This window comes from Capra hircus, chromosome 1 (assembly GCF_001704415.2).
Source record: "Capra hircus breed San Clemente chromosome 1, ASM170441v1, whole genome shotgun sequence".
NCBI lineage: Eukaryota > Metazoa > Chordata > Mammalia > Artiodactyla > Bovidae > Capra > Capra hircus.
This window is the reverse complement of record NC_030808.1, coordinates 60,458,668-60,485,663: the sequence shown is the minus strand read 5'-3', so window position 1 is coordinate 60,485,663 and position 26,996 is coordinate 60,458,668. Positions and strand designations below refer to the sequence as shown.

General features: G+C 38.8%; 1 protein-coding gene across 2 annotated transcripts in view; it reads left to right on the top strand.

Moving 5' to 3' along the window:
- The window catches only part of LSAMP (limbic system-associated membrane protein), a 711,239-nt gene that overhangs the window by 448,351 nt on the left and 235,892 nt on the right, over positions 1–26,996 (top strand). For both annotated transcript variants that reach the window (XM_005674948.3, XM_005674947.3), the window contains exon 3: positions 21,430–21,555. In XM_005674948.3, coding sequence (XP_005675005.1) covers positions 21,430–21,555 — 126 coding nt within the window. The remainder of the gene's footprint in view (positions 1–21,429; positions 21,556–26,996) is intronic.

The window sequence follows — 26,996 nt, the reverse complement described above, 5'->3', positions numbered from 1 at the left end:
GGTGGCTCAGGTTAAAGAATCTATCTGCCACGTCCACAGGAGATGTGGGCTTGATCCCTGGGTCGGAAAGATCCCCTGGAGAAGGAAATGGCAACACACTCCAGCATTCTTGCTGGGGAAATCCCTTGGACAGAGGGGCCTCGTGGGCTGCAGTTCACAGGGCCGCAAAGAGTGGACCACAAGCGAGGACACATGCATGCCCAGCACAGAGAGGCACGTTGTGGGATGTCGGCAGAGGTGAGGGGTAAATAGTGCCTAAGATATTACTAGTCCTAATGATCTTTTATCATTTTATTATTTTTTCCCTTACTTTTCTGCTTGCTTGCATATTCTTTCATTGCTTGGTGTTTCATTTGCATCTCCACTGTAGGGCAAGCAAAGATAAAATGGAGAACTACCTCATGTTCATCAACTTGAGGTTTTGTTTTTAATGCTTTCGCCACACCATAAATGGTGCACACCTATTTAGCTCTCTGGAATTTTCAAAACTACTTATAGTAGAAGAAATTGTTCTATTTCTCCTAGCTACATTTAGCACTTGAAATAATTATTGTGTTTTCCACCATTGTATATAGTGTTTGAAAAATTATAGTGAGCATGAATGTATTAATTCACAATAGTAACTCTGTTTGTTTAGAAGGAAGTAATGTGAATGTTCCACATTCTGTTTGTAATGGTTCATGGTAAGATTTGAACAGGGGCAATGCAAAGAAAGAAATTCTTAAAACCTCCTGTCAAACCTGTTCTTTGTCTAAATAGTCTATCTTCTGGGCTCTTGAGCAGTGGCAGGAAACAACTGTTATTATTTTCATTGTATCCTAGGCGTGCTTTTGTTCACCCTAATTGGTTTCAATTAGAATCTACCTCCTTCCCTACATACCACTATATGCTATTTTTCTTAGTTGCTTAAGGCTAAGCAACTAAAAAAATAGAATTTATGCTAGTAATATGGGTGTGGAATTTTCAAGTGCAAGGAATTTTTACCGGCACTATAGTTACCTCTGTGTATTGCATTCTGATTCCCAAAATAAAATGAAGAAATGAGATGAACAGTAAGCCATTTTGAAACTGTTAAATAGCCTTAGTATTTGTGTGATAAGCTCATACTGGCACTTCTGTGGAAACAATAAAAATTGGCTGATCTAGGTCATAATCGTCATTGTTTTACCTCTCACCTCTGCCGTGCCCCACATAACTCCTTTACCCATGTAGGCTCTCAATAAATGTTGATTTATATCATTCTTAAGCAGAATAGGCAGTATATTGGTCTCTTAATACTTTCTGATTCTTATCCCTGATCACTTACAGCTCCTTTCTCTCTGATTTAAAATTCTCTCTGCTTTTTGTATACAGACTTGTTTATGGTATTCTCTTAATAGCTAAAGAATTCATCCATGGGATACAGGCAGTGTTTGTCTCACGTTTAATTTTTTTAGGAAAAATAATGGAATGGGAGAATTTAACTCGGATGACCATTATATCTACTGTGGGCAGGAATCCCTTAGAAGAAATGGAGTAGCCATCATGTCAACAAAAGAGTCCAAAATACAGTACTTGGATCCAGTCTCAAAAATGACAGAATGATCTCTGTTTGTTTCCAAGGCAAACCATTCTATATCACAGGAATCCAAGTCTATGCCCCAATCAGTAACACTGAAGAAGCTGAAGTTGAACAGTTCTATGAAGACTTATAAGACCTTCTAGAACTAACACCCCAAAAAGATGTCATTTTCATTATAGGGGACTGGAATGCAAAAGTAGGAAGTCAAGAAAAACCTGGAGTAACAGGCAAATTTGGCCTTGGAATACGGAATGAACCAGGGTGAAGGCTAATAAAGTTCTGCCAAGAGAACACACTGGTCATAGCAAACACCCTCTTCCAACAACACAAGAGAAGATTTTACACATGGACATCACCAAATGGGATCAATACTGAAATCATATTGATTATATTCTTTGCAGCCAAAGATGGAGAAGCTCTATACAGTCAGCAAAAACAAGACTGGGAGCTGACTGTGGCTCAGATCATGAACTCCTTATTGCCAAATTCAGATTGAAATTGAAGAAAGTGGAGGAAACCACTAGACCATTCGGGCATGACCTAAATCAAATGCCTTATGACTATACAGTGGAAATGAGAAATAGAATGAAGGGACTAGATCTGATAGGCACAGTGCCTGATGAACTATGGATGGAGGTTCATGACGCTGTACAGGAGACAGGAATCATGACCATCCCCAAGAAAAAGAAATGCAAAAAAGCAAAATGGCTGTCTGAGAAGGCCTTACAAATAGCTGTGAAAAGAAGGGAAGTGAAATGCAAATGGGAAAAGGAAAGATATACTGATTTGAATGCAGAGTTCCAAAGAATAGCAAGGAGAGAGAAGAAAGCCTTCCTCAGCAATCAATGCAAAGAAATAGAGGAAAACAATAGAATGGGAAAGACTAGATCTCTTCAAGAAAATTAGAGATACCAGTGGAGCATTTTATGCAAAGATGGGCTCAATAAAGCACAGAAATGGTAGGGACCTAACAGAAGCAGAAGATATTAAGAAGAGGTGGCAAGAATACACAGAAAACTGTAAAAAAAAGATCTTCACGACCCAGACAATCACGATGGTGTGATCACTCACCTGGAACCAGGCATCCTGGAATGCGAAGTCAAGCAGGCCTTAGGAAACATCACTACGAACAAAGCTAGTGGAGGTGATGGAACTCCAGTTGAGCTATTTCAAATCCTGAAAGATGATGCTGTGAAAGTGCTGCACTCAATATGCCAGCAAATTCGGAAAACTCAACAATGGCCACAGGACTTGAAAAGGTCAGTTTTCATTCCAATCCCAAAGAAAGACAATGCCAAAGAATGCTCAAACTACCTCACAATTGCACTCATCTCACATGCTAGTAAAGTGATGCTTAAAATTCTCCAAGCCAGGCTTCAGCAATACGTGAACCATGAACTTCCAGATGTTTAAGCTGGTTTTAGAAAAGGCAGAGGAACCAGAGATCAAATTGCCAACATCCCCTGGATCATCAAAAAAGGAAGATTGTTCCAGAAAAACATCTATTTCTGCTTTATTGACTATTCCAAAGCTTTTGACTGTGTGGATCACAATAAACTATGGAAAATTCTTAAAAAGATGGGAATACCAGACCACCTGACCTGCCTCTTGAGAAATCTGTATGCAGGTCAGGAAGCAACAGTTAGAACTGGACATGGAACAACAGACTGGTTCCAAATAAGAAAAGGAGTACATCAAGGCTGTATATTGTCACCCTAGTTATTTAACTTCTATGCAGAGTACATCATGAGAAACGCTGGGCTGGATGAAGCACAAGCTGTAATCAAGACTGCTGGGAGAAATATCAATAACCTCAGATATGCAGATGACACCACCCTTATGGCAGAAAGTGAAGAAGAACTAAAGAGCCTCTTGATGAAAGTGAAAGAAGAGAGTGGAAAAGTTGGCTTAAAGCTCAACATTCAGAAAACGAAGATCATGGCATCTGGTCCCATCAGTTCATGGCAAATAGATGGGGAAACAGTGGAAACAGTGGCTGACTTGTTTTTTCTGGGCTCCAAAATCACTGCAGATGGTGATTGCAGCCATGAAATTAAAAGATGCTTACTCCTTGGAAGGAAAGTTATGACCAACCTAGACAACATATTAAAAAGCAAGGACATTATTTTGCCAATAAAGGTTCATCTAGTCAAGGCTATGGTTTTTCCAGTGGTCATGTATGGATGTGAGAATTGGACTAGAAAGAAAGTTGAGCACCGAAGAATTGATCCTTTTCAACTGTGGTGTTGGAGAAGACTCTTGAGAGTCCCTTGGAGTGCAAGGAGATCCAACCAGTCCATCCTAAAGAAGATCAGTCCTTGGTATTCATTGGAGGGACTGATGTTGAAGCTGAAACTCCAGTACTTTGGCCACCTGATGGGAAAAGCTGACTCATTGGAAAAGACCCTGATGCTGGGAAAGATTGAGGGCAGGAGAAGGGGACAACAGAGGATGAGATGGCTGGATGGCATCACCGACTCGATGGACTGAGTCTGAGTGAACTCTGGGAGTTGGTGAAGGACAGGGAGGCCTGGCGTGCCATGGTTCATGAGGTCGCAAAGAGTTGGACACTACTGAGTGACTGAACTGAACTGAATGGAAAACCGAAAAAGAAACAGGTGGCCCAAAAAGTACTTTGTAGCTTTTAAGGATATGTCATGGCAACTCACTCCAGTGCTGTTGCTTGAAAAATCCCATGGATGGAGGAGCCTGGTAGGCTTCAGTCCATGGGGTCCAAAGAGTCTGAGTCAATTGAGCGACTTCACTTTCACTTTCATGATTTAAGGCTAAATCTTATAGGCTTTTCCTGGAGGAAGGGGTGGGTTTTTAGTACATATCAGGAATATAGCCTGAATTTTCACTTATTGTATTATTATATTGAACACTAACCTTTATCATAGAAAATATGTTTTTTTGAGTGCAAAGAGGGAAAAGATACATTTCTCTTCTCTTGTAAAGTCTCCAGGTATCATTTCTCAGACCTTGGAAACAGCCCAGTTGCTATTTGCCACCTACCCTAGGTAGCCTGATATTTTTGAGCTTCCCTCTGCTCATTACCCTTATTGCTGCCAAATAACAAAACCATCTGCTCTGGTTGGACAGCATCTGAAGATGATTCTGTAAGTTCCAGAAACAAGAAAGCAATTTGGCCCAGGTAAAGGGAAGAGGGCAGATTCCTTCCTTCCACCTATCCATTAATTCAACTCCTGGATGCTTTCCCCGACTAGCAAAAACGAATATACAAACAGCTGGAACAAAGATCTGGGAATAGGAGATTTTGGAGGAGCTGCTGACTTGCTGAGTAAGTGCAGCCTCAGTGAGCAGAGTCAGGATAGGTCCATTTGCTCTTATTTAGCAGGGCAATGACCCGTACGTGGAAACAGCCATTTGACATCCCACGGAATAAGCCTATTGCTGAAGCAGCAATAATGGGCATCCTTAACTGGGCATGAATGCAAATGTTGCTCTCTGAATAATTTGTCCCCTTTTTAAACCAGCCCACACACTTAGACGCCAGGGTAAATTGTGAGCATTTAATAAATATAGAAAAATTCCAACTTAATGTACTTTCTTTTCAGGTAGACTAGGGAACTCAACTAGATGCAGATATCTATGCCATACATGTAACACCCATACATGTAACACCCATACATGTAACACACATCAACTGCTGAGCAGTATGCAAGTGAGAGCATAGCAAGTCGTTGTCTCATGGCCACTAGATCTGAGTAATTTAGAGCAGGCTGACCCAAATTAACCCTCCCTTTTGGTAGTGCTTACTGTCTGGATAGGTCTATAGGGACTGTTTTGGGATGAATCTGACTGCCTAGAACAGTGTCAGGAACTCATGGGACCACTTGAGAATGCTATGTAATGTAGGACTCAAAGGCCCAGAAGAGTATGTCTTACCCAGCTTTGGCCACACAGTCAAATGCCAGCTACATCTCAGAAGACTGTAATGAGTGAGGCTTCAGGCACTTTTAGTTGCATATACAGTTCAGAAACTACTCCTGCCAGATTAAAAAAGAATTAAAAGAGGATGGCTTTTTCTTGACTGCCCATTGTTTTGATATGTCATTTTCACAAACTTCCTCACTGCAATTGCCCTGACTTTAGCACACTGTCAGTCATATGGTACTTGGTATTGCTGTGTTTCATACATACATTTTATCTTTTTCTAAAAATTGTTAGCATATTATTCCTCTTTCTTTAAGTTACTTTGTTCATTGTTTGCTGCCTGCACAAGTGCAGCATTTGTAATCATTCCTGGCAGAGAAATTTGAGTAACTGAAGCTCATAATAAGCTTCTTCTACCTTCAGCCTCATCTGACACTCAAGGAACCCATATTTTCCCATTCACCCATGAAATTTGTATCTAAAAGGAATCATGTTCCTGTAAAATGCTCCTTTTCAGATACCTACTTTGGAGGCTGATGTTTTTTGCTTTATAAATGGATCCTAATAAGAGTGGGAGCTAGTACTAGTGGAAAGAAATTACCATTGCTAGTTATTTTATTCTACTGCAAGGTCTAAGGCTTCAGAGACTCAAATTACAGACACAAAACACCTGACAACATCTGTTGTCTGGAAGACAGTACAAATTATATAAGGGTGACAAAAGTTTATTTGGAGTGTTTTTTTCTTTGATTCATTATTTATTTTTAAAATATAGCTGGTTATAGTGTTGTGTTAGTTTCAGGTGTACATCCCTTTTTCAGATTATTTCCCTTGTAGGTTATTACAAAATACTGAGTAGGGTTCCTTATGATATACTTGTTGCTTATCTGTTTTATATATAGCAGTGTGAAAGTGAAAATGAAAGTCGCTCAGTTGTGTCTGACTCTTTGCGACCCCATGGACTATACAGTCCGTGGAATTTTCCAAGCCAGGATATTGAAGTGGGTAGCTGTTCCCGTCTCCAGGGGATCTTCCCAACTCAGGAATCAAACCAAGGTCTCCTGCATTGCAGGCAGATTTTCAGCTTCTTTACCAACTGAGCTACTGCTGCTGTTGCTAAGTCGCTTCAGTCATGTCTGACTCTGTGCGACCCCATAGACTACAGCCCACGAGGCTCCCCCGTCCCTGGGATTCTCCAGGCAAGAACACTGGAGTGGGTTGCCATTTCCTTCTCCAATAACTGAGCTACTAGGGAAGCCCATATATATGTGTGTGTGTCCAACCTAGATAGCATATTCAAAAGCAGAGACATTACTTTGCCGACTAAGGTCCATCTAGTCAACGCTATGGTTTTTCCAGTGGTCATGTATGGATGTGAGAGTTGGACTGTGAAGAAGGCTGAGCGCCGAAGAATGCTGCTTTTGAACTGTGGTGTTTGAGAAGACTTTTGAGAGTCCCTTGGACTGCAAGGAGATCCAACCAGTCCATCCTGAAGGAGATCAACCCTGGGATTCCTTTGGAAGGAATGATGCTAAAGCTGAAACTCCAGTACTTTGGCCACCTCATGCGAAGAGTTGACTCATTGGAAAATACTCTATGCTGGGAGGGGCTGGGGGCAGGAGGAGAAGGGGACGAGAGAGGATGAAATGGCTGGATGGCATCACAGACTCGATGGACGTGAGTCTGAGTGAACTCTGGGAGTTGATGATGGACAGGGAGGCCTGGCGTGCTGCGATTCATGGGGTCGCAAAGAGTCGGACATGACTGGGCGACTGAACTGAACTGATGTATGTATGTATGTAGCAGTGTGCATATGTTAATCCCAGCCTTCTAATTGATCCTCTCCGATCTGGAGTGCTTTTGCTTTTTTTCTGGAGCTCAAGAGTTAAGCTTCTAAAAATTGGGGGAAAACCTATTTAACTTATGTTTCTACACTATCATATCTATGACATTTTTATGTCACTTTTTGTTGTAGTTATAAAGTGCCAGACATTAACTGACGGGTTGACATATTGATATATGTCAATATTGACATATGACATATTGACATAGCTCTGTCCATTAATAGATAAGAACTGAGTGCATGTCCTTGGGGTAATTGTCCATTAGTAGATAAGAACTGAGTGCATGTCCTTGGGGTAATTTATTGTTAATACTGATATTAATAATCGATTATAAATTATAATAATTACTTTTATCCTTTTGGCAATAATAGTGGATGTAAAACTATATTTAGAATACCATTGGCCATAGAAATGTAATAATTGTTTTATCATGTTATCTTAGAAGGAATAAGGGCAACACTGCTTTTTTCTGATTAGTATTAGCATGTAATAAATAATGGCTACACTATAGATAGAACCTCTTTCCATTCATTCATGTTCGGCCCTAACAGTAATCCCATAACATAGCCTCATACAATTTTGCACATTGCTTCCTTTTAACAGATGAGGAAACAGATTCAAATAATCAGTCATTACTTAGCTCATTTTTAGGCATTCAAAGTATATTAAGTACCTACAGTGTGCCTAATGATGGGGATTCAAAATCAGAATCACAAATCAGAGAATGTGTGATTGCCTTATGAGCTGGTGGCAGGGCAGGGCCAGAATCCCCTGGCTCTCAGTCTAGTTCACTGCGTTCCATTTTCCATTCCTGTCATCCATCCTGGAAACTACCACACCATGCCGCTAAACATGCTTCAGTGGCATTTTCAGAAGCAAATGCCAGGCTGGATGGATGATTGATGTTTCACAAGCTGGCATTTATGAGTTATATTGTGTATTTTTATCCTTATTGTTGAATTCTTTGATCGTGTGTATTAAAAACAAGTGCTACTCAAAAAAAAACCCTGTAGATTTTTGAATCCAATTCTTATATATACCTGATATACTGTTCCATAGTCTGTTATCTATGCAAAAGATAGGGTTTAAGTTTGTCTAACCTTATGAAAGAAAAGGTAGAAATTAGGGAACTGACAGTGTTGTGTTTTTAACACCCCCTCACTGCCATACACAGTGGTACATACACCTTGCCCCAACTTCAAATGAACAATAACTGAGACCAATTTGTTTCTAATTTGTACCATTAGGAATGACATTTTGAATTGAATACAAGTAATAACACTAATTATTTGAGGTTAGGGAAATGAGCCAACTGACCGCTTTTCTCCCCTACTCTGAAACTTATTATTTTCCTTCTGTAGGCTGGTCAGTTAGGGACTGAGGATTAAAGGCAGGAAAACATTCACAGCCAAAATTAGATGGCTGTGCAAACCTAGGAGTATTTTTAAAGCAATGTGTGCTGGCAGATAAGATCCGATGGTAGACATGCAACCAAGTTGGTTTTGTGGGAGTACAGCGAGTACTTAAGCAGAGATGACAATTTTCCTTTCCTCTATGGAAATAACCCCCTTCAAAATTTTCCCTTATTATGACTGCTTCTCAATTGGGAACAATTAGGAACTTTTGGTTTTATGTAAGAAGGGGATGATACATTGGAAGATTATGGAATAGCTCACAGAACCAAAGGAAAAGCAGAAATATCTTGCCCTGGAAACCACAAAATCATGGATCTCTAGATGCAAGTTCCAGACACTAGTGAAGAATAATGGTTCTTTCAGGTGGTTGCTTTCAAGCTATGTTTTAGCTAACTATTGCTGATGAACAAAGCAGTCTGGAATTCATGGGCATAAAGCAATAATAATTGTTCTTTATTTCTCATAAGTGTACAAGTCAGGACACTTCTATGCTGGGCTTCACTACAGGTGACTGTGTTCCTGGGGTTGTCAGATTCATCAAGTGAAAATATAGGATTCCAGTTAAATTAGAATTTTAGATAATGAATAACTTTTTAGTATAAACATATTCCATGAAATATTTGGAACATACTTTAAAAATTTGTTGTTTATCTGCAACTCCTGTTTGACTGAGTATGTCATATTTTATCTGGCAATCCTATTTGCTGCTTCCCATCCTCCTTCTCCTGGGATCAAAAGACTCAGTTGAGCATGTTCTTCTCCTGATGATGGCAGAGGCAGAAGACCAGGGGAGTCCAGCTGGGTCAGCACTTGTCAAGACTCTGCTTATATGACCTGTACTGATAGCTTTGGCCAAAACAAATAACATGCTCCAGCAACGTAAAAATGTGTATCCCCCACAAAAGGAGGGTCTGGGCATGGCACAGGTTGTAGAAACAGGGTAGAGTGGAAAACTGGAGCCATTAACACAGTCAATCAGTTTCCACTTCTTTTTCGCCTATTTTTTATAAAAACCAAGTTCTAGGGAAAGTGTGTGCTTAGTTGTGTCAGACTCTTTGTAGCTTCTTGGGTTGTAGCCTGCCAGTCTCCTCTGTCCTTGGCAGTTGTCAGGCAAGAAATACTGGAGTGGATTGCCATTTCCTTCTCCAGGGGGTCTTCCTGACTCAGGGATTGCACCCACATCTCCTGTGTCTCCTATATTGTTGGCAGAATATTTACCTGCTGAGCTATTGAGGAAGTCAGTTCTAGAGAGAGATAATCTGAAATGTATAACTTAGATAATTTTCACTGGCTGAGGGAGAAAAAAAAGGTCACCTGATTGAAAATCCCAGCAAACCAACGGTAGTGAGATGTGAGGGAGTTCTCCAAAGGAGAACTAGGGTGTCTTACCAGAAGAAGAAGGCACGGACTGGGGCAGGTAAAACACTCTACTATATCCTTCACTTTGCCTGCATTTCCACTTTTGTTCAGACGCAAGAAATGTTAGCCTCATACAAAAGAGAAGAAGGAATGAGTTTGAACCTGCAGAACTGTACAGAAATACAGAGGCAGCTCTGAGTCCCCCCAAAACAGAGCAAACCCTAGAGATCTAGTAGAGATAGTGGATAAGAAAATTACCAAAAAAAGTGACACAGGACAGTAAAGCCATGAGCGCCAGAGTCTGATTGGCTGTGTCCTAATCTTAATGTTGATTCATTGCACAGTGGAAGGAACTCATTTATCCCAGAGCAACTAGATGCTAGCATGATTTTAGAAACTTCCACTCACTTTGTACTAAATAAAAGGGGAAAAACATGCATTTAACATCAACTGTATGTGAATTTCAATGAAAAAATATTACCTATTTAATAATTCAGATTTTAAAATAACTTTGCAGTGCATCATATTCACTGTACAGTTATTTTAACAATGGAAACCCTGAAGATTACTTTGAATAATGAATTTTGCTAATGTCCTGAAAAATGGGTTTCTAAATTATGTTTTTCACTCTGTATTTTAGGAGGTGTTATTCTAATAAACAATTAATTTTGATACAAGCAACACCTAATAATAGTGTGGTGTCTGAAAGATTACTGAATTATATTTTCAAAATTTTGATCAATTACTTGGCGTGATAAGTAAGGTTTATATTTACGTTTCCCAGAAAATATTACTGTGACCAAATAGGTTACACTATGTATGGTAATTATGAAAACCAAAATGATGTACACATTTTATGTTATTTAGTAAATGGTATTGGGGAAATTGGCTAAAAAATATGGGAGAAAATCTAGTTACAATTCACACCATAAGTATATTACATATGATGTAAAGGGTTCAATTTTTTTAATGAAACAGATCATTAAAACAAAAAATAAAAGAAACAGAGATAACAGTTAACTGACTTGATGTTATAGAAGGATCTAATATACCCAGAAGCAATAGAAGAAAACACAAGAGAAAGAGAAACAAAAACTTTAAGACATTGGGACTTACCTGTGGTGGTACAGTGGTTGGGACTCCATGCTTCCACTTATTTGCAAAGCAGAAATAGAGACACAAGTGTAGAGAGCAAACTTATGGATACCAAGGGTGGAAGAAGGGGTAGGATAAATTAAGAGATTGCAGTTGACATACATACATACATTCAGTTCCGTTCAGTTCAGTCGCTCAGTCGTGTCTGACTCTGTGACCCCATGAATCGCAGCACACCAGGCCTACCTGTCCATCACCAACTCCTGGAGTTTACCCAAACTCATGTCCATCGAGTCGGTGATGCCATCCAGCCATCTCATCCTCTGTCCCCTTCTCCTCCTGCCCCCAATCCCTCCCAGCATCAGAGTCTTTACCAATGAGTCAACTCTGCATGAGGTGGCCAAAGTATTGGAATTTCAGCTTCAGCATCAGTCCTTCCAATGAACACCCAGGACATACATTACTATGTATAAAACAGGTAACTAACTAATGAGAACCTACTCTATAGCACAGGGAACTCTACTTGGTGCTCTTTAGTGACCTAGCTAGGAAGGAGAGCTAAAAAAGAGGGGATATATAAGATCCCCTGGAGTAGGAATTGCAACCAACTCCAGTATTCTTGCCTGGAAAGGTTCATGGACAGAGCAGCCTGGTGGGCTATAGTCCATGGAGCCACTAAGCACAGCACACATGATGTCTACCAGCTGTTAATCTTATACATCATATGTATAACTGATTCACTTTATTATACAGCAGAAACTAACATTGTAAAGCAACTATACTCCAATAAAATATTTTTTAATAAAAATAAATTTGAAAAGCACTAATATCCTTTGAATAAAAATTGTTAGGAAATACTCCAGAAAGAGAAAACTAAAACAAACAAACAAAAACTACCCAGAATACTGTAGTAACCCAAGAATTGAACATAAATCAATATTTCAGTGACTTTGATAAATAACTTATGTTTGCTGATGTAAATAAAGTTATCATGTTAAACAGTATTTCCTGAGTAGTCATCCTTACTGAGAATTAAAATAGATTAAAAACTATTTGGAACCACTTTTGCAAAAGCAAGTGTAATAGAGAGAAGGAGTTAAGTATAGAAGATTTGTAAGCCTTTTGGTTTTGGGACTAGCTCTATAATTCCTTAGCTAATGTGATTCCTGCCCTGTCCCTCCCCCCCATTTTGTGCCTTATGTACACATCTGTAAAATGCCAATAATAAAAACACTTTTTACTTCTCAGAATCTTTCTTAAAATTTTACTGGTAACAGAATAAAAACTTTGATTTGTCACTTTAATGTTATCAGTGATGGTGTAAATGTAGACTACATGAATTACTATAGGAAACTAGGAAGGAACTTTCAAGCTATCAAACAAAAAAGATATTTATATTTATATACATACATGTATGTTATGTATAAAACTCCTGATAGAATAGAAGAAAAAAGAAATTAAAACTCAGAAATGTCTATAATTGGGGAAACTAGACATAAAGTTTATTGTAATTCATAAAATATATGAACATTTTTTGTCCCATGGCTAATTTTTCTTTCTAATTGATACCAAAATAGATAACTGGATTGATTACTAAAGACATACTGATAAAAGCTGTGTTGTTTCAGTTGTTCAGAATAAGAGCTTGCTCCTTCCTGACAAAAATTTAATGAGATGACTTCTTTGAGCTCAGAAAAGAGTTGGGGAGAAGATTTCCATGCTTCTTTTTTTTTCCAAACACTCTGTGAGCACTTAATATTCCAAATACTGTGCTCTGTAAGATTTAGTGGTCAAGAAAACAAAAGCCCTCCTGTCTGCCTCTTTCAGTTTAATGACAGGCATAGGTAAACAATCCAGCAATTATGGTTTAGTTCTTCCTGGAGAAATACAGGTTACAGTATGACAATGCAAGATAGGCACCCAGTATGGAATCAGGGGTGGGCTGGAGTGGGGTTGAGGGTACAACAAGACCATCTCCTGGAACAAGTGAGAAAACAAGCTGACAAGCTGAAACTCGAAGGAGGAAATGGAACAACCACATGTAGAGTTGAAAGAAAACTATTCCATTAGAAAAAAAAAAAAAAAGTAGAATGTTAAATGCCTAGGAGTAAACAAAGATGGTGTATTCCAGGAACCAAAAGTTGTTTGATCTGATTGGTTGGTACAACTCAAAGGGAATATGAAATAAGGCAGGAGAGAGAATCAGGGGCTAACCATGAATGACCTATTAAGTCATATTAAGAAGTTTTGATTTTATCTTGAGGGCAATGAGGTTGAAGGATATAATACTCATATTTGCAATTTAGGGGAAAATTTTGATTGCAGTATGGTGAATGAATGACAGTGAGCTTGAAGAGAGAACACTTAGAGGTTAAAAAAAACTAGTTATAATGCAATTGAGAATGATAAATGAATCTGAGAGATATTTAAAAGTTATAAGCCATAGATTTGGGGGTCCACTTTACGCGGGGACAGTAAAGGAGAGAGAGCAATCAAGGAAGATAAACTTCTTTTTTGATTTGGGCAACTGTTTGCATAATACTACTACTGAAAGAAAAAAGTGATCACAAGATTACAAGTTCTCTGTGGGAAGGAAGATGATGACCCCAGTTCTGAGTATATTAAATCCTGTATTTCTGTGAGACAGTTGATAGAGCTATAGAATAGTCAGTTCATTGAAAGTATATATGTAAAGGTCATGAGCAAAACATGGGCTGAAGATACTGATTTGGAAGTCATCAGTATCATGTCTGTAGCTTCTGAAGCTAAAGAGTATATGTGTAGTAAGTGATCATAGTTCATAATATATAAAAAAAGCAGATGGTGATCAGACCTTCACATGTTTAGGGAATGGGACAAGGTAAGCCCAAAAGTTAAACTTGGAAGGCTGGCCAAAAGGATAAGAAGAAAAGCAGTTGAGTTTGGTGACCTAAAAGCTAAGAAAAGGAAGAATGATGTTACTATCAACAAAGTCAAATACTTCAGAGAAAAATGGGAATAATAACAGAATTTTTCATTGGACTTAAAAGCAATATGGTTCAAAGACATTGGTGAGCTTCTTGAGAACAGTTTCTTGGGAAGTTAATGAGTGAGTCCAGATTGCACTGAAGGTTGGAGTATGAAATGTGAATTAGGGAATGAAGACATGAGATAGAACAATTCCTTCAAGAACATGGAGGTAGGTTTGAAAGTAGGTAAGATGGGATTTGGCAGGGGGTGGGGGATCTTCTTTCTAGAGCAGAAAGACTACATCATATATAAAAGCTTATGGGAAGAAACTTCCAATAAAATAGGAAGATAAACGGTGGAGTAAAAACTGCTGGTTAGTGACCCAGGGTGGGATACAATGTCAGCACGATTACATTTCTAACTGTTTAGCCCAAGTGCTATCTACAGCTCCAGTATCTGAGAGCCAGAGCCTGAACATATTGTCCTTAATTAGGAAAAAGGAATATAGTTGGTGGCTGAAACAGAGCCCTGTAGTCAAGTATTCTTTATTTTATTCTCAGTTTTATCACCACCTGTCTATGTAACATTGAACAAGTGACCCTGCCTTTTGTGCCATGTAAAATTAAAGTCCTTAGTACATATATATTCCTCATATAAAGGAGGGGCAATATGAGTAAATTTTATCATTGATCAAAGCTCTCTGGGATCTTGACCATTGGAGATTTTTTGTCTTGTAAATTTTCATGTTTACAGTCAATATTTTAAGGGTATGGAATCTTTCCCCCTCCACTTTTTCTTTTTAAATCTGACCATATCTGTTTGTTTTTTTTTCCAAGTCTCTGTTTGCATGATACATTTTTTTTTAACTTTACAATATTGTATTGGTTTTGCCACACATCAACATGAATCCGCCACGGGTGTACACATGTTCCCAATCTCGAACCCCCCTTCCACCACCACCCGCACCCCCCCCCACACACCATCCGTCTGGGTCATCCCAGTGCACCAGCCCCAAGCATCCTGCACCCTGCATTGAACCTAGGCTGGCGATTTGTTTCTTATGTGATATTATACATATTTCAATGCCATTCGCCCAAATCATCCCACCCTCTCCCTCTCCTACAGAGTCCAAAAAACTGTTCTATACATCTGTGTCTCTTTTGCTGTCTTGCATACAGGGTTATCATTCAGTTCAGTTCAGTCGTTCAGTCGTGTCTGACCCTTTGCGACCCCATGAATTGCGGCACGCCAGGCCTCCCTGTCCATCACCAACTGCCGGAGTTCACTCAGACTCATGTCCACTGAGTCCGTGATGCCATCCAGCCATCTCATCCTCTCTCGTCCCCTTCTCCTCCTGCCCCCAATCCCTCCCAGCATCAGAGTCTTTTCCAATGAGTCAACTCTTTGCACGAGGTGGCCAAAGTACTGGAGTTTCAGCTTCAGCATCATTCCCTCCAAAGAAATCCCAGGGCTGATCTCCTTCAGAATGGATTGGTTGGATCTCCTTGCAGTCCAAGGGACTCTCAAGAGTCTTCTCCAACACCACAGTTCAAAAGCATCAATTCTTCGGCGCTCAGCCTTCTTCACAGTCCAAGTCTCACATCCGTACATGACCACAGGAAAAACCATAGCCTTGACTAACGCATATATATGGAATTTAGAAAGATGGTAACGACTAAGGTCCGTCTAGTCAAGGCTATGGTTTTTCCTGTGGTCATGTACCGATGTGAGAGTTGGACTGTGAAGAAGGCTGAGTGCCGAAGAATTGATGCTTTTGAACTGTGGTGTTTGAGAAGACTCTTGAGAGTCCCTTGGACTGCAAGGAGATCCAACCAATCCATTCTGAAGGAGATCAGCCCTGGGATTTCTTTGGAGGGAATGATGCTGAAGCTGAAACTCCAGTACTTTGGCCACCTCGTGCGAAGAGTTGACTCATTGGAAAAGACTCTGATGCTGGGAGGGATTGGGGGCAGGAGGAGAAGGGGACGAGAGAGGATGAGATGGCTGGATGGCATCACGGACTCAGTGGACATGAGTCTGAGTGAACTCCGGGAGTTGGTGATGGACAGGGAGGCCTGGCTTGCTGTGATTCATGGGGTCGCAAAGAGTCGGACACAACCGAGCAACTGAACTGAATACTGTATTGGTGTTTTTCTTTCTGGCTTACTTCACTCTGTATAATCAGCTCCAGTTTCATCCACCTCATTAGAACTGATTCAAATGTATTCTTTTTAATGGCTGAGTAATACTCCATTGTGTATATGTACCACAGCTTTCTTATCCATTCATCTGCTGATGGACATCTACGTTGCTTCCATGTCCTGGCTATTATAAACAGCGCTGTGATGAACATTGGGGTACACGTGTCTCTTTCAATTCTGGTTTCCTCTGTGTGTATTCCCAGCAGTGGGACTGCTGGGTCATAAGGCAGTTCTATTCCCAGTTTTTTAAGTAATCTCCACACTGTTCTCCATAGTGGCCGGGCTAGTTTGCATTCCCACCAACAGTGTAAGAGGGTTCCCTTTTCTCCACACCCTCTCCAGCATTTATTCCTTGTAGACTTTTGGATCTCAGCCATTCTGACTGGCGTGAAATGGTACCTCATTGTGGTTTTGATTTGCATTTCTCTGATAATGAGTGATGTTCAGCATCTTTTCATGTGTTTGTTAGCCATCTGTGTGTCTTCTTTGGAGATATGTCTATTTAGTTCTTTGGCCCATTTTTTGATTGGGTCATTTATTTTTCTGGAATTGAGCTGCAGGAGTTGCTTGTATATTTTTGAGATTAGTTGTTTGTCAGTTGCTTCATTTGCTATTATTTTCTCCCATTCTGAAGGCTGTCTTTTCACCTTGCTTATATTTTCCTTTGTTGTGCAGAAGCTTTTAATTTTAATTAGGTCCCATTTGTTTATTTTTGCTTTTATTTCCAGTATTTTGGGAGGTGGGTCATAGAGGATCCTGCTGTGATTTATGTCGGAGAGTGTTTTGCCTATGTTCTCCTCTAGGAGTTTTATAGTTTCTGGTCTTACATTTAGATCTTTAATCCATTTTGAGTTTATTTTTGTGTATGGTGTTAGAAAGTGATCTGGTTTCATTCTTTTACAAGTGGCTGACCAGTTTTCCCAGCACCACTTGTTAAAGAGATTGTCTTTAATCCATTGTATATTCTTGCCTCCTTTGTTGAAGATAAGGTGTCCATAGGTGTGTGGATTTATCTCTGGGCTTTCTATTTTGTTCCATTGATGTATATTTCTGTCTTTGTTCCAGTACCGTACTGTCTTGATGACTGTGGCTTTGTAGTAGAGCCTGAAGTCAGGCAGGTTGATTCCTCCAGTTCCATTCTTCTTTCTCAAGATTGCTTTGGCTATTTGAGGTTTTTTGTATTTTCATACAAATTGTGAAATTATTTGTTCTAGCTCTGTGAAAAATACCGCTGGTGGCTTGATAGGGATTGCATTGAATCTATATATTGCTTTGGGTAGTATACTCATGTTCATTATATTGATTCTTCCAATCCATGAACATGGTATATTTCTCCATCTATTAGTGTCCTCTTTGATTTCTTTTACCAGTGTTTTATAGTTTTCTATATATAGGTCTTTAGTTTCTTTAGGTAGATATATTCCTAAGTATTTTATTCTTTTCATTGCAATGGTGAATGGAATTGTTTCCTTAATTTCTCTTTCTATTTTCTCATTATTAATGTATAGGAATGCAAGGGATTTCTGCGTGTTGATTAATATTCATTGATTAGCTCTAGTAATTTTCTGGTGGAGTCTTTAGGGTTTTCTATGTAGAGGATCATGTCATCTGCAAACAGTGAGAGTTTTACTTCTTCTTTTCCAATTTGGATTCCTTTTATTTCTTTTTCTGCTCTGGTGGCTGTGGCCAAAACTTCCAGAACTATGTTGAATAGTAGTGGTGAAAGTGGGCACCTTTGTCTTGTTCCTGACTTTAGGGGAAATGCTTTCAATTTTTCACCATTGAGGATAATGTGTGCTGTGGGTTTGTCATAGATAGCTTTTATTATGTTGAGATATGTTCCTTCTATTCCTGCTTTCTGGAGAGTTTTTATCATAAATGGATGTTGAATTTTGTCAAAGGCCTTCTCTGCATCTATTGAGATAATCATATGGCTTTTATTTTTCATTTTGTTAATGTGGTACTCTGTGCCCTGTCTTGGAATTCAGAATTACCAATGAATTAAGTGATGTGAGCTCTTGTAATTACTATACAGCTTCCTTTTACAGATTTTAGATTGTTGAGGAAAGATTCCTAGGATGTCTAAGTCTTGTTCTCGAACACCATCGTGAGTAATATTGTAGATGTTATGGGACATAATCAGAACCATAGCTTATTCAATTGGGAAAGAGAAAGTGTGACCATTAAACAATAGGACAATTGGACATACAGGAACTCTGAATTCTAAGCCTAGCCATATTTCTTGATGGGATCACCTTTGATAAGCTGTTATTCTACTCTCAGTCTCACATTCTTCCCTATTAAATGGGTATAACTTTTCAGGTCTTCCTTGTAAAAGTCTAAGAGACTATAAGTCAATATATGAATATGAGAAAGCTACTCTTAACCCAAAGGGGAAACAGAAACTCTACCAATAGAAATTAATAAGTAACAGAAATCAACTACATTCTATTTCTGCCGTTGTGTTTGGTTTGGAATGACTGGTTCATACCCAGAGGCCATATAAGATGCCATTGTGAGAAGAATGCTAGTCAAGAGAATTTTCCTCCCACTTCCTCCTTTGACACTCTGCCCTGGTCACTTGCCCAGGTACCATCAATAACTGCTAACAGAGATCTGCAGAATCCTATGGTTGTCAGGCAGCTGTTTCTACAAGCAGAAAATATTCCCGTTTTATTTGTTACTGCACAGAGTCTCTAATGGGCAGCAAGAGTGGGAAAAAAAATAAAAGTTTTTTTTGTTGTTGTTTTGTTTTATATTGAACTCCTTCATGCTTTCTTGTCTTCTTCCCTCCCCCTGACACATACTTTCTCAGGGACAGCACAAGCAACTAAGAGTTAAAAAAAAAAAAAAATAGGAAAAGGAAAATCATAGTCAAAGCATAAACTCTGCAATTTGTAATCAGGGCATAACCTCTGTGATGAAATTTGTGAGTAAGTAATTCACTTTCCACGTAAGCCCACCAGTATGAAATCTAATGTTGCTGCCCTGAACACTAATGAAGGAAGTCAGACGGCAGTACAGATAGCCCTTGGGGAATCATTTCTCACATCACCAAAAAGTAATTCCCATTATTTTGGGCCATCTGGTAGCCTAGATTGTGAAGATGAAGTTTCATTCAAGTAGGGCTTAAGAGTGTGGGCCCTGGAGTCTTTTTAGATTCACATCTGTTTTCTGCTTGTCACCTAGCCTCTTCTATAACTTATTTTCCAACCCATAAATAAAATCCTCGTAGGATATTATTTACTTATTATAAAGAGTTATTGAGATAATACTTATAATTTACATAAGGTCTTGGGTCTTCCCATCATCCCATCCGGTCCCGTCACTTCTTGACAAATAGATGGGGAAACAATGGAAACATTGTTTCTTTATTTGGGGGAGGTCCAAAATCACTGCAGATGGTGACTGCAGCCATGAAATTAAAAGATGTTTGCTCCTTGGAAGAAAAGCTATGACCAACCTAGACAGCACTAAAAAGCAGAGACATTACTTCGCCAACAAAGGTCTGTCTAGTCAAAGCTATGGTTTTTCCAGTAGTCATGTAAGGATGTGAGAGTTGGACTATAAAGAAAGCTGAGCACCGAAGAATTAATGCTTTTGAACTGTGGTGTTGGAGAAGACTCTTGAGAGTCCCTTGGACTTCTAGGAGATCCAACCAGTCCATCCTAAAGGATATCAGTCCTGAATATTCATTGGAAGGAGTGATACTGAAGCTGAAACACCAATACTTTGGCCACCTGATGCAAAGAACTGATTCATTTGAAAAGACCCTGATATTAGGGAAGATTGAAGGCAGGAAGAGAAGGGGATGACAGAGGATGAGATGGTTGGATGGCATCACTGACATGATGGACATGAGTTTAAGTGGGCTCCGGGAGTTGGTGATGGACAGGGAAGCCTGGTGTTCTGCAGTCCATGCGGTTGCAAAGAGTCAGACATAACTGAGCCGCTGAACTGAACTTGGGGCTTCCCAGTGGTGCTAATTGTAAAGAACCTACCTGCCAATGCAGGAGATGCAAGACACACAGGTTAGACCCCTGGGTCGGGAAGATCCCCTGGAGGAGGGCATGACAACCCACTCCAGTGTTCTTGCCTGGAGAATCCTTAGACAGAGGAGCCTGGCAGGCTACAGTTCGTAGGGTTGGAAAGAATCATTCATGACTAAAGAGACTTAGCACACGTGCACGCCCTCCTGTCTGTGACATAGGCCTTATAAATTCCATGTTTAACCTCTGAGGTAACATCATCAGACCTGTCAGACACCAAGATGATATTTAAGGCTTTCTGTTGTAGTGATTAACTAGGGGTTTCATTGTATGGCTAGATTATGTAAACAACCAGATTACTGCATCTTAATAACACAACTTGCAATCTGATATTAAATAACATTGCTTTTCTTTTCCTGACATTTGAAGGAAATATATTCATTTTATCTACATAAGAAAATAAATGTAAGTAGTACCTAGTGATAAGAAAAATCTATTCTTAATGCTCATACTTGTGCACACTCTCTAATAACCAAACCAGGTCCCTTTGAATCATAAAAGAGCTAAGATATTTTCATTGTGTTACTCTGTGTACTTCCTATAGTGCTTGCTGCTGCTGCTAAGTTGCTTCAATTGTGTCCGACTCTGTGCAGCCCCATAGATGGCAGCCCATGAGGCTCCCTCGTCCCTGGGATTCTCCAGGCAAGAACACTGGAGTGGGTTGCCATTTCCTTCTCCAATGCATGAAAGTGAAAAGTGAAAGTGAAGTCGCTCAGTCGTGTCCGACTCTTAGCGACCCCGTGGACTGCAGCCCACCAGGCTCCTCCATCCCTGGGATTTTCCAGGCAAGAGTGCTGGAGTGGGGTGCCATTGCCTTCTCTGATAGTGCTTGACCATAGTGGAAAGAGTCTCACCTTATAGTAAGACCCATCCTTTACATCTGTTCACTGAACCTGTAAGGAAGTCCTAAAGTACGTAATCTTCTTAACACAAAAATTCAAATGGTTCAAGTCAGAAAATTACTTTGCTTAGATTTGCCACTTCCAATTGCATGGTCCAGTACTGCAAACCTGCTTTTAATGATGTGGTTACTTATTCCATTTGTTTTTGTCTTAACAGTTCCACCAAAGATCTCCAACATCTCTTCAGATGTCACTGTGAATGAGGGCAGCAATGTCACCCTGGTCTGCATGGCCAATGGCCGTCCTGAACCTGTGATCACCTGGAGACACCTTACACCAACTGGTAAGCAACTCTCCAGGCCCTAAGATACAGCACACCATTTAAAATATCCTCATGCTTCTGTGATTCCATTGGATCCAAAAGGCAAGCCTGTGTATTGTTATTAAAACATTATTAGAACCTCCCTCCCTTGTATAACTACGGCTGATTCATGTTGATGTTTGGCAGAACCCAACAGAATTCTCTAAAGCAATTATCCTTCAGTTAAAAAGTAAATAAATTTTAAAAAACACTCTAAGAATAGTGGCATAGAGCTAACTTGTTTAGGGTCATCTCTGGTCTTGGCTAATATGTCCATCTCTATAAAGTCTATAACCATACCATATATATATTATACTATATATATAAAATACTATATATATAGTTTTGTGGTTTATATATAAGGTATATTTCATTTTAGTAGGACACTCCTCTAAGGCAACCAATAGACAAGCATTAAATGGCTTAATAATTATGTCTAAAGCAGATCGGTATCTGAATGTCTTGGGACAATATTTTGTATGGATTAAATTCCCATAGTTCTTTGTGTGCTTTTTGTGTTTCTTTGCTTTTCAATATAGTTTCCTAATACTGTAGCACCTTGTGAAGAAATCTTTCAGGAATAATGCAAAATTGTGACTTGTAATAGCCTGTCCTTAGCATCTGGTTCTCTGGAGGGGCACCAGGCATGGACTAACCTTCATGAACTCATTATGCATCTCCAGCTATTGATGCTAATATAATAAAAGTAGGAAAATCATTTCTCAGAAATGTCATCTGCATTCTCCCCTCCTCCTTCCCACAACCGTCACTGGGTTCTGAGGTTCTACTGCCTTTTAAATCCCATTTAAATATTTTTACCAAATTATTTAGAATTAACTGCATGTGTCCTCTCCTACTCCACAGACTGAATTTTCTTACATACAAAACTATGCCTTTGTGAATGACACAGTATTTACTGATTGAGGCCTGCTATTTAGTTCTTCCAGAAAGAGGAATTATGGATCAGTTTTTCTTATAAAATATCATTTATTTTGGCAACTAGCCCCAAACATTTAACTCATTTATACCTGATATTCTCTTAACATTTTCTCATATAAATATCTACAGATTCAATATACAACATATTAATTTTGAAGTGAATACCATAAATATTGTTATGCAAAGCTAGATAGACAGTGGGATCTATATTGATATACTTCTGAAAGACCAGACTAGGGTAATGTTTGATTATAGCATCTTTAAATAATTTTGTATTTTGTGGTATGAAAATATGGGCCTTCATTTCATATTAGCCTTCAAATGAATTTACCAGGTGAAGTTTGGACTAACCTATGGAATAGTCTTTTATTTAGGCACCAGTTCTGATTAGAGGCTTCTGTTTTCTTAAGATGATGTTAAGTCAAAACTCACTCTTATTATTAATGCTTACAGCTTGTTATTTGTTGAGAATTTATAAAAGCAGTAAATGAGGCACTTATTTATGGGATGAACCGCAAATTCATATCCTCTCATTCTCATTTTCAACCTCACATGGAAAAAAATACAAATGCAGGATTATCTGAAGTTTGAGCCACTGGTTATCATATACCTTTCCCCCGGATTAAATTTAACCTCCAGAGCACATTCTCCTTGAATGAAATTGTATATATTAACCCTCACTCCCACAACACACCTACCTTTCTCCTGTAAAATTGCTTTTACTAAGTGACAATTTGGTATAAAAGTTTGGGGCACATATTTAAGGATTAACAGAAGATATCCTCTGAAATCATTGCATTTTCTGTAATGTTGCTTTGAGAGATTGTTATTGGATTACATAGTTTCCTCTGAAAGGACCCTTAGAGGAAGTTCCTCTTTTATTTCAGTATTTCTACTGTCCTCTTTCTAAGCAATGGTTTGTTTTTTTAAATGAACCCAATGAATTTTTACAAATAATCAGGAGTCCTTCATTGTATTAACTGTTACCAAACTTAGAGCTAAATTTATAATTAGTCTGAAAAAGAATAGAGGAAATCATATATAAATCACACCTTAATGAAATGGATTTTGACCAAACTATGTGGGATTTGTGGCATCAAATCCATATATAGACACACTCTTGCTTTCATCTTGTTTTCTTATCATTATTTTCATATCATCTCACTTTTGTAATTAATTTAAATGTTTGTATAGTGTTTATGATCTCTTGTTTTTATGGAATATATGGCAGATAAAAGAAAGGAAGAAGGGAGGAAATAGATTATATTCAAGTTATAATCAAGAAATGAACTGCATTAATATTAATTAAAATGCCTTATCCCTTTGGTGCATTATTGACTAGTAAATAGTTTTGTTATTTTTTTTCAGGGAAAAGTACTATTGATGATCTGAAACTAAAGATAATTCTTTTTTATCCCCTCAGTTCAGAAAAGTAATGAAATCAAACCAGTTTCAAGACCTCCCCAGGCTTGTTCTATAAGTGTAGATTTTCATGGCTAGCTTTAGTAAACTTGTTAATGACAGTAAACAAATGGTTTGAACCCTGAATAATCTGGTTATCCATGATATTTCAAGTCATCTAAAGATCAAAGGACAAGCTAGATCTTTGAGAATAAAGGGAACATTTACATACAGAGAACCTGAGGGACTTCAAAATTAATAGAAAAATTGGTGTACACACAGGGATTCCCAATAGTTGGGGGAGGGTGGTGTCAGGAAACTATAGTCCCTGGGCCAAATTCAACCCACCTCACTTCTTTTTTTTTGCAAGCTTAGAATAATTTTTAAATGATTAGAAAAAATCAAAAGAATTTTTTAAAATATATGGACACTAAAATTTCCGTGCCCTTAAATACAGTTTTAATGAAATACAGCCATGCTTAGTCATTTATATGATGTCTATGGCTGCTTAAAAAAAAAAAAAGACAGCAGACTTTTGTTGCAACAGATATGGTTTAACCCTTAAAGCCTAAAATATTTTTTATCTGGCCCTTTACAGAATAGTTTACAGACCCTTGCTCAAGACTGTGGCTTTAAGCATGGGACAAGGATTTTCTGCACTCATCTATGACTCCATGGGGCTTTGGGAAGATCTCCCATTAAGTTCCTAAATACATCTTAAGGGAAAGAACTTTATTCTTCTATCTAGGCCTTCTCTCTGGGTCAAATCGTATTCTGGCACCTGCAAAACTACTTCCTTGCTGCATTCACTGACTCAAGCTGCTGCTGCTGCTTGGTCGCTTCAGTCATGTCCAACTCTGTGTGACACTATGGACTGTATAGCCTGCCAGGTTCCTCTGTCCATGGGATTCTCCAGGCAAGAGTACTGGAGTGGGTTGCCATGCCCTCCTCCAGGGAATCTTTCCAACCCAGGGATCGAACCTGGGTTTCCTGCATTTCAGGCAGATTCTTTACCTCTGAGCCACTAGGGAAGCTCAAGGGAAGCCCGCAGACTCAAGGACAGACTCCAATTTGCTCTACAATGGGTATTAATTTCCCAGTATACTTTTTCATCTTTTTCACATCTGACCTAGATAACCACCTGATCATAATCATATTCTTGATTACATGAGAGAGAATTTGTCTTTACTATTCTATACAGGAAATTGGGGGGGGGGGTTGTTTTGTGTGTTTTCCTTTGCAAAATTTGGAAACAGGGGTTGATCCTTTTCAGCTATAATGCAAAGCCTTTCATAAAGACACTCAAAAAAGAGGCTCTGCCCCCTGTGTGACAGCAAAGCTACCTGCAACCCATGGCCATACGAGCAAAAATCTCCAGCTAGCTTTGTTCAATAATTAATTGTGCCTTCAATAGAACAGAGTGTGACTGCCTTGCAGAGGAAATGTACCTGTAATTAGCTCGACCCCACAGGGACATTGAGCCCTGAAAAGGGGGGGATTTCATGCAGGGTTCATAAGTACTTGATTACCTGTCACTTGATGACACAGGGGGAGAAAGGAAAGTAGGTGCAAGGTATATTTTTATGAGAAGAAGAATATTTATTACCTCTTAATTCAGTCCTTTTTTTAAAAAAAATTGTTGGATCATTTTGTTTCTCTTTCTTTTGACACCTGAAATTTCTTTTTCAAGAGTACTGCAAGTGTTTTGTAATGAGAGAGATTAGAACAATGGTGAATTTTTTATATATATAAAATCAGAACATGCTCGATATAGATGGAGGAGAAGAGATTGATGAATTCTGTGGTTCCCTTCCCTGTATTTTTGATATCTTAATTTTTCTCTCCTCTTCAGTTCTTCTATAGTCAAAATGATGTGTCACGTATGCGGTTGTTAACTGTGACCTATTTTCTCCCTTAATTAAGTTAGGCTTTCATAATCCTGTAACTCCCAGAGGGCAATTGCACTGTAACATGTATTTTCTATGGTGTGTTTGATCTCACTTCTATGAGCTAAGCTGCTCCCATCTTCATTTAACTTTGTTTCTAAATCTTTCTTCTCACATTCCAGAGGAAGTATCTTTCTCAACTGTGCCTCATGCCTTGTCAGGTTTGTTCATGGTTAGAGTTTCTGGGCTTCCCTGGTGGCTCAGTGGTAAAGAATTCACCTGCTAATGCAGAAGATGCGGGTTCAGTCCCTGGGTCCGGAAGATCCCCTGGTGAAGGAAATAGCAATACACTCCAATATTCTTGCCTGGGGAATCTCATGGATAGAGGAACCTAGTGGGCCACAGTCCATGGAGTCATAAAAAGTTGGACACTCTTTAGTGACTAAACAACAACGACAACAATAGTTTTTCTATACATTTCATTTCTGTGAAAGCTTTTACATCCTCAGTAGCTTTCTATACCTGGAACACTGAGAACTTAGCCCCTTAGGCTGAGAGCAATTTAGCAGGCATTTTATAATTCTCTTGCCTAAGTCAGATTTAACATCAGCACCATATATAGAAAGCTCATGTAAGGAATATTTTATATTTATAAAAGAACAAAAAAACCACACAGTAATTTGAAAAGATACATGCATCCCAATGTTCAAACAACAGTATATACAATTACCAAAATACAGAAGCAACCTATGTGTCCAATAGATGAATGGATGAAAGAGATGTGGTTTAATTATACAATGGAATGCTACCCAGCCATAAAAAAAAAAAAACTACATTTTGCCATTTGTGGCAACATGGAGGGAACTAGGGATTATCGTACTAAGTGAAGTGTCAGAGAGAGAAAGATAAATATATGATATCATTTGTATGTACTACCTAAAAAATACAACAAACTAGTGAATATAAAAAAATAAATAAACAGACTCATAAAGAGAACTAATTAGTGGCTACTAGTGGGCAGAGGGAAAGCAGAAGTGGGGAGGGGCAATATAGAGGTAGGGGAGTAAGAGGTAGAGTATTATGTGTAAAATAAATAAGCTACAAGGATATATTGTACGACACAGGGAATGTAGCCAATATTTTATAATAATTATGAAAAGCATATAACCTTTAAAACTTGTGAATCACTATATTGTA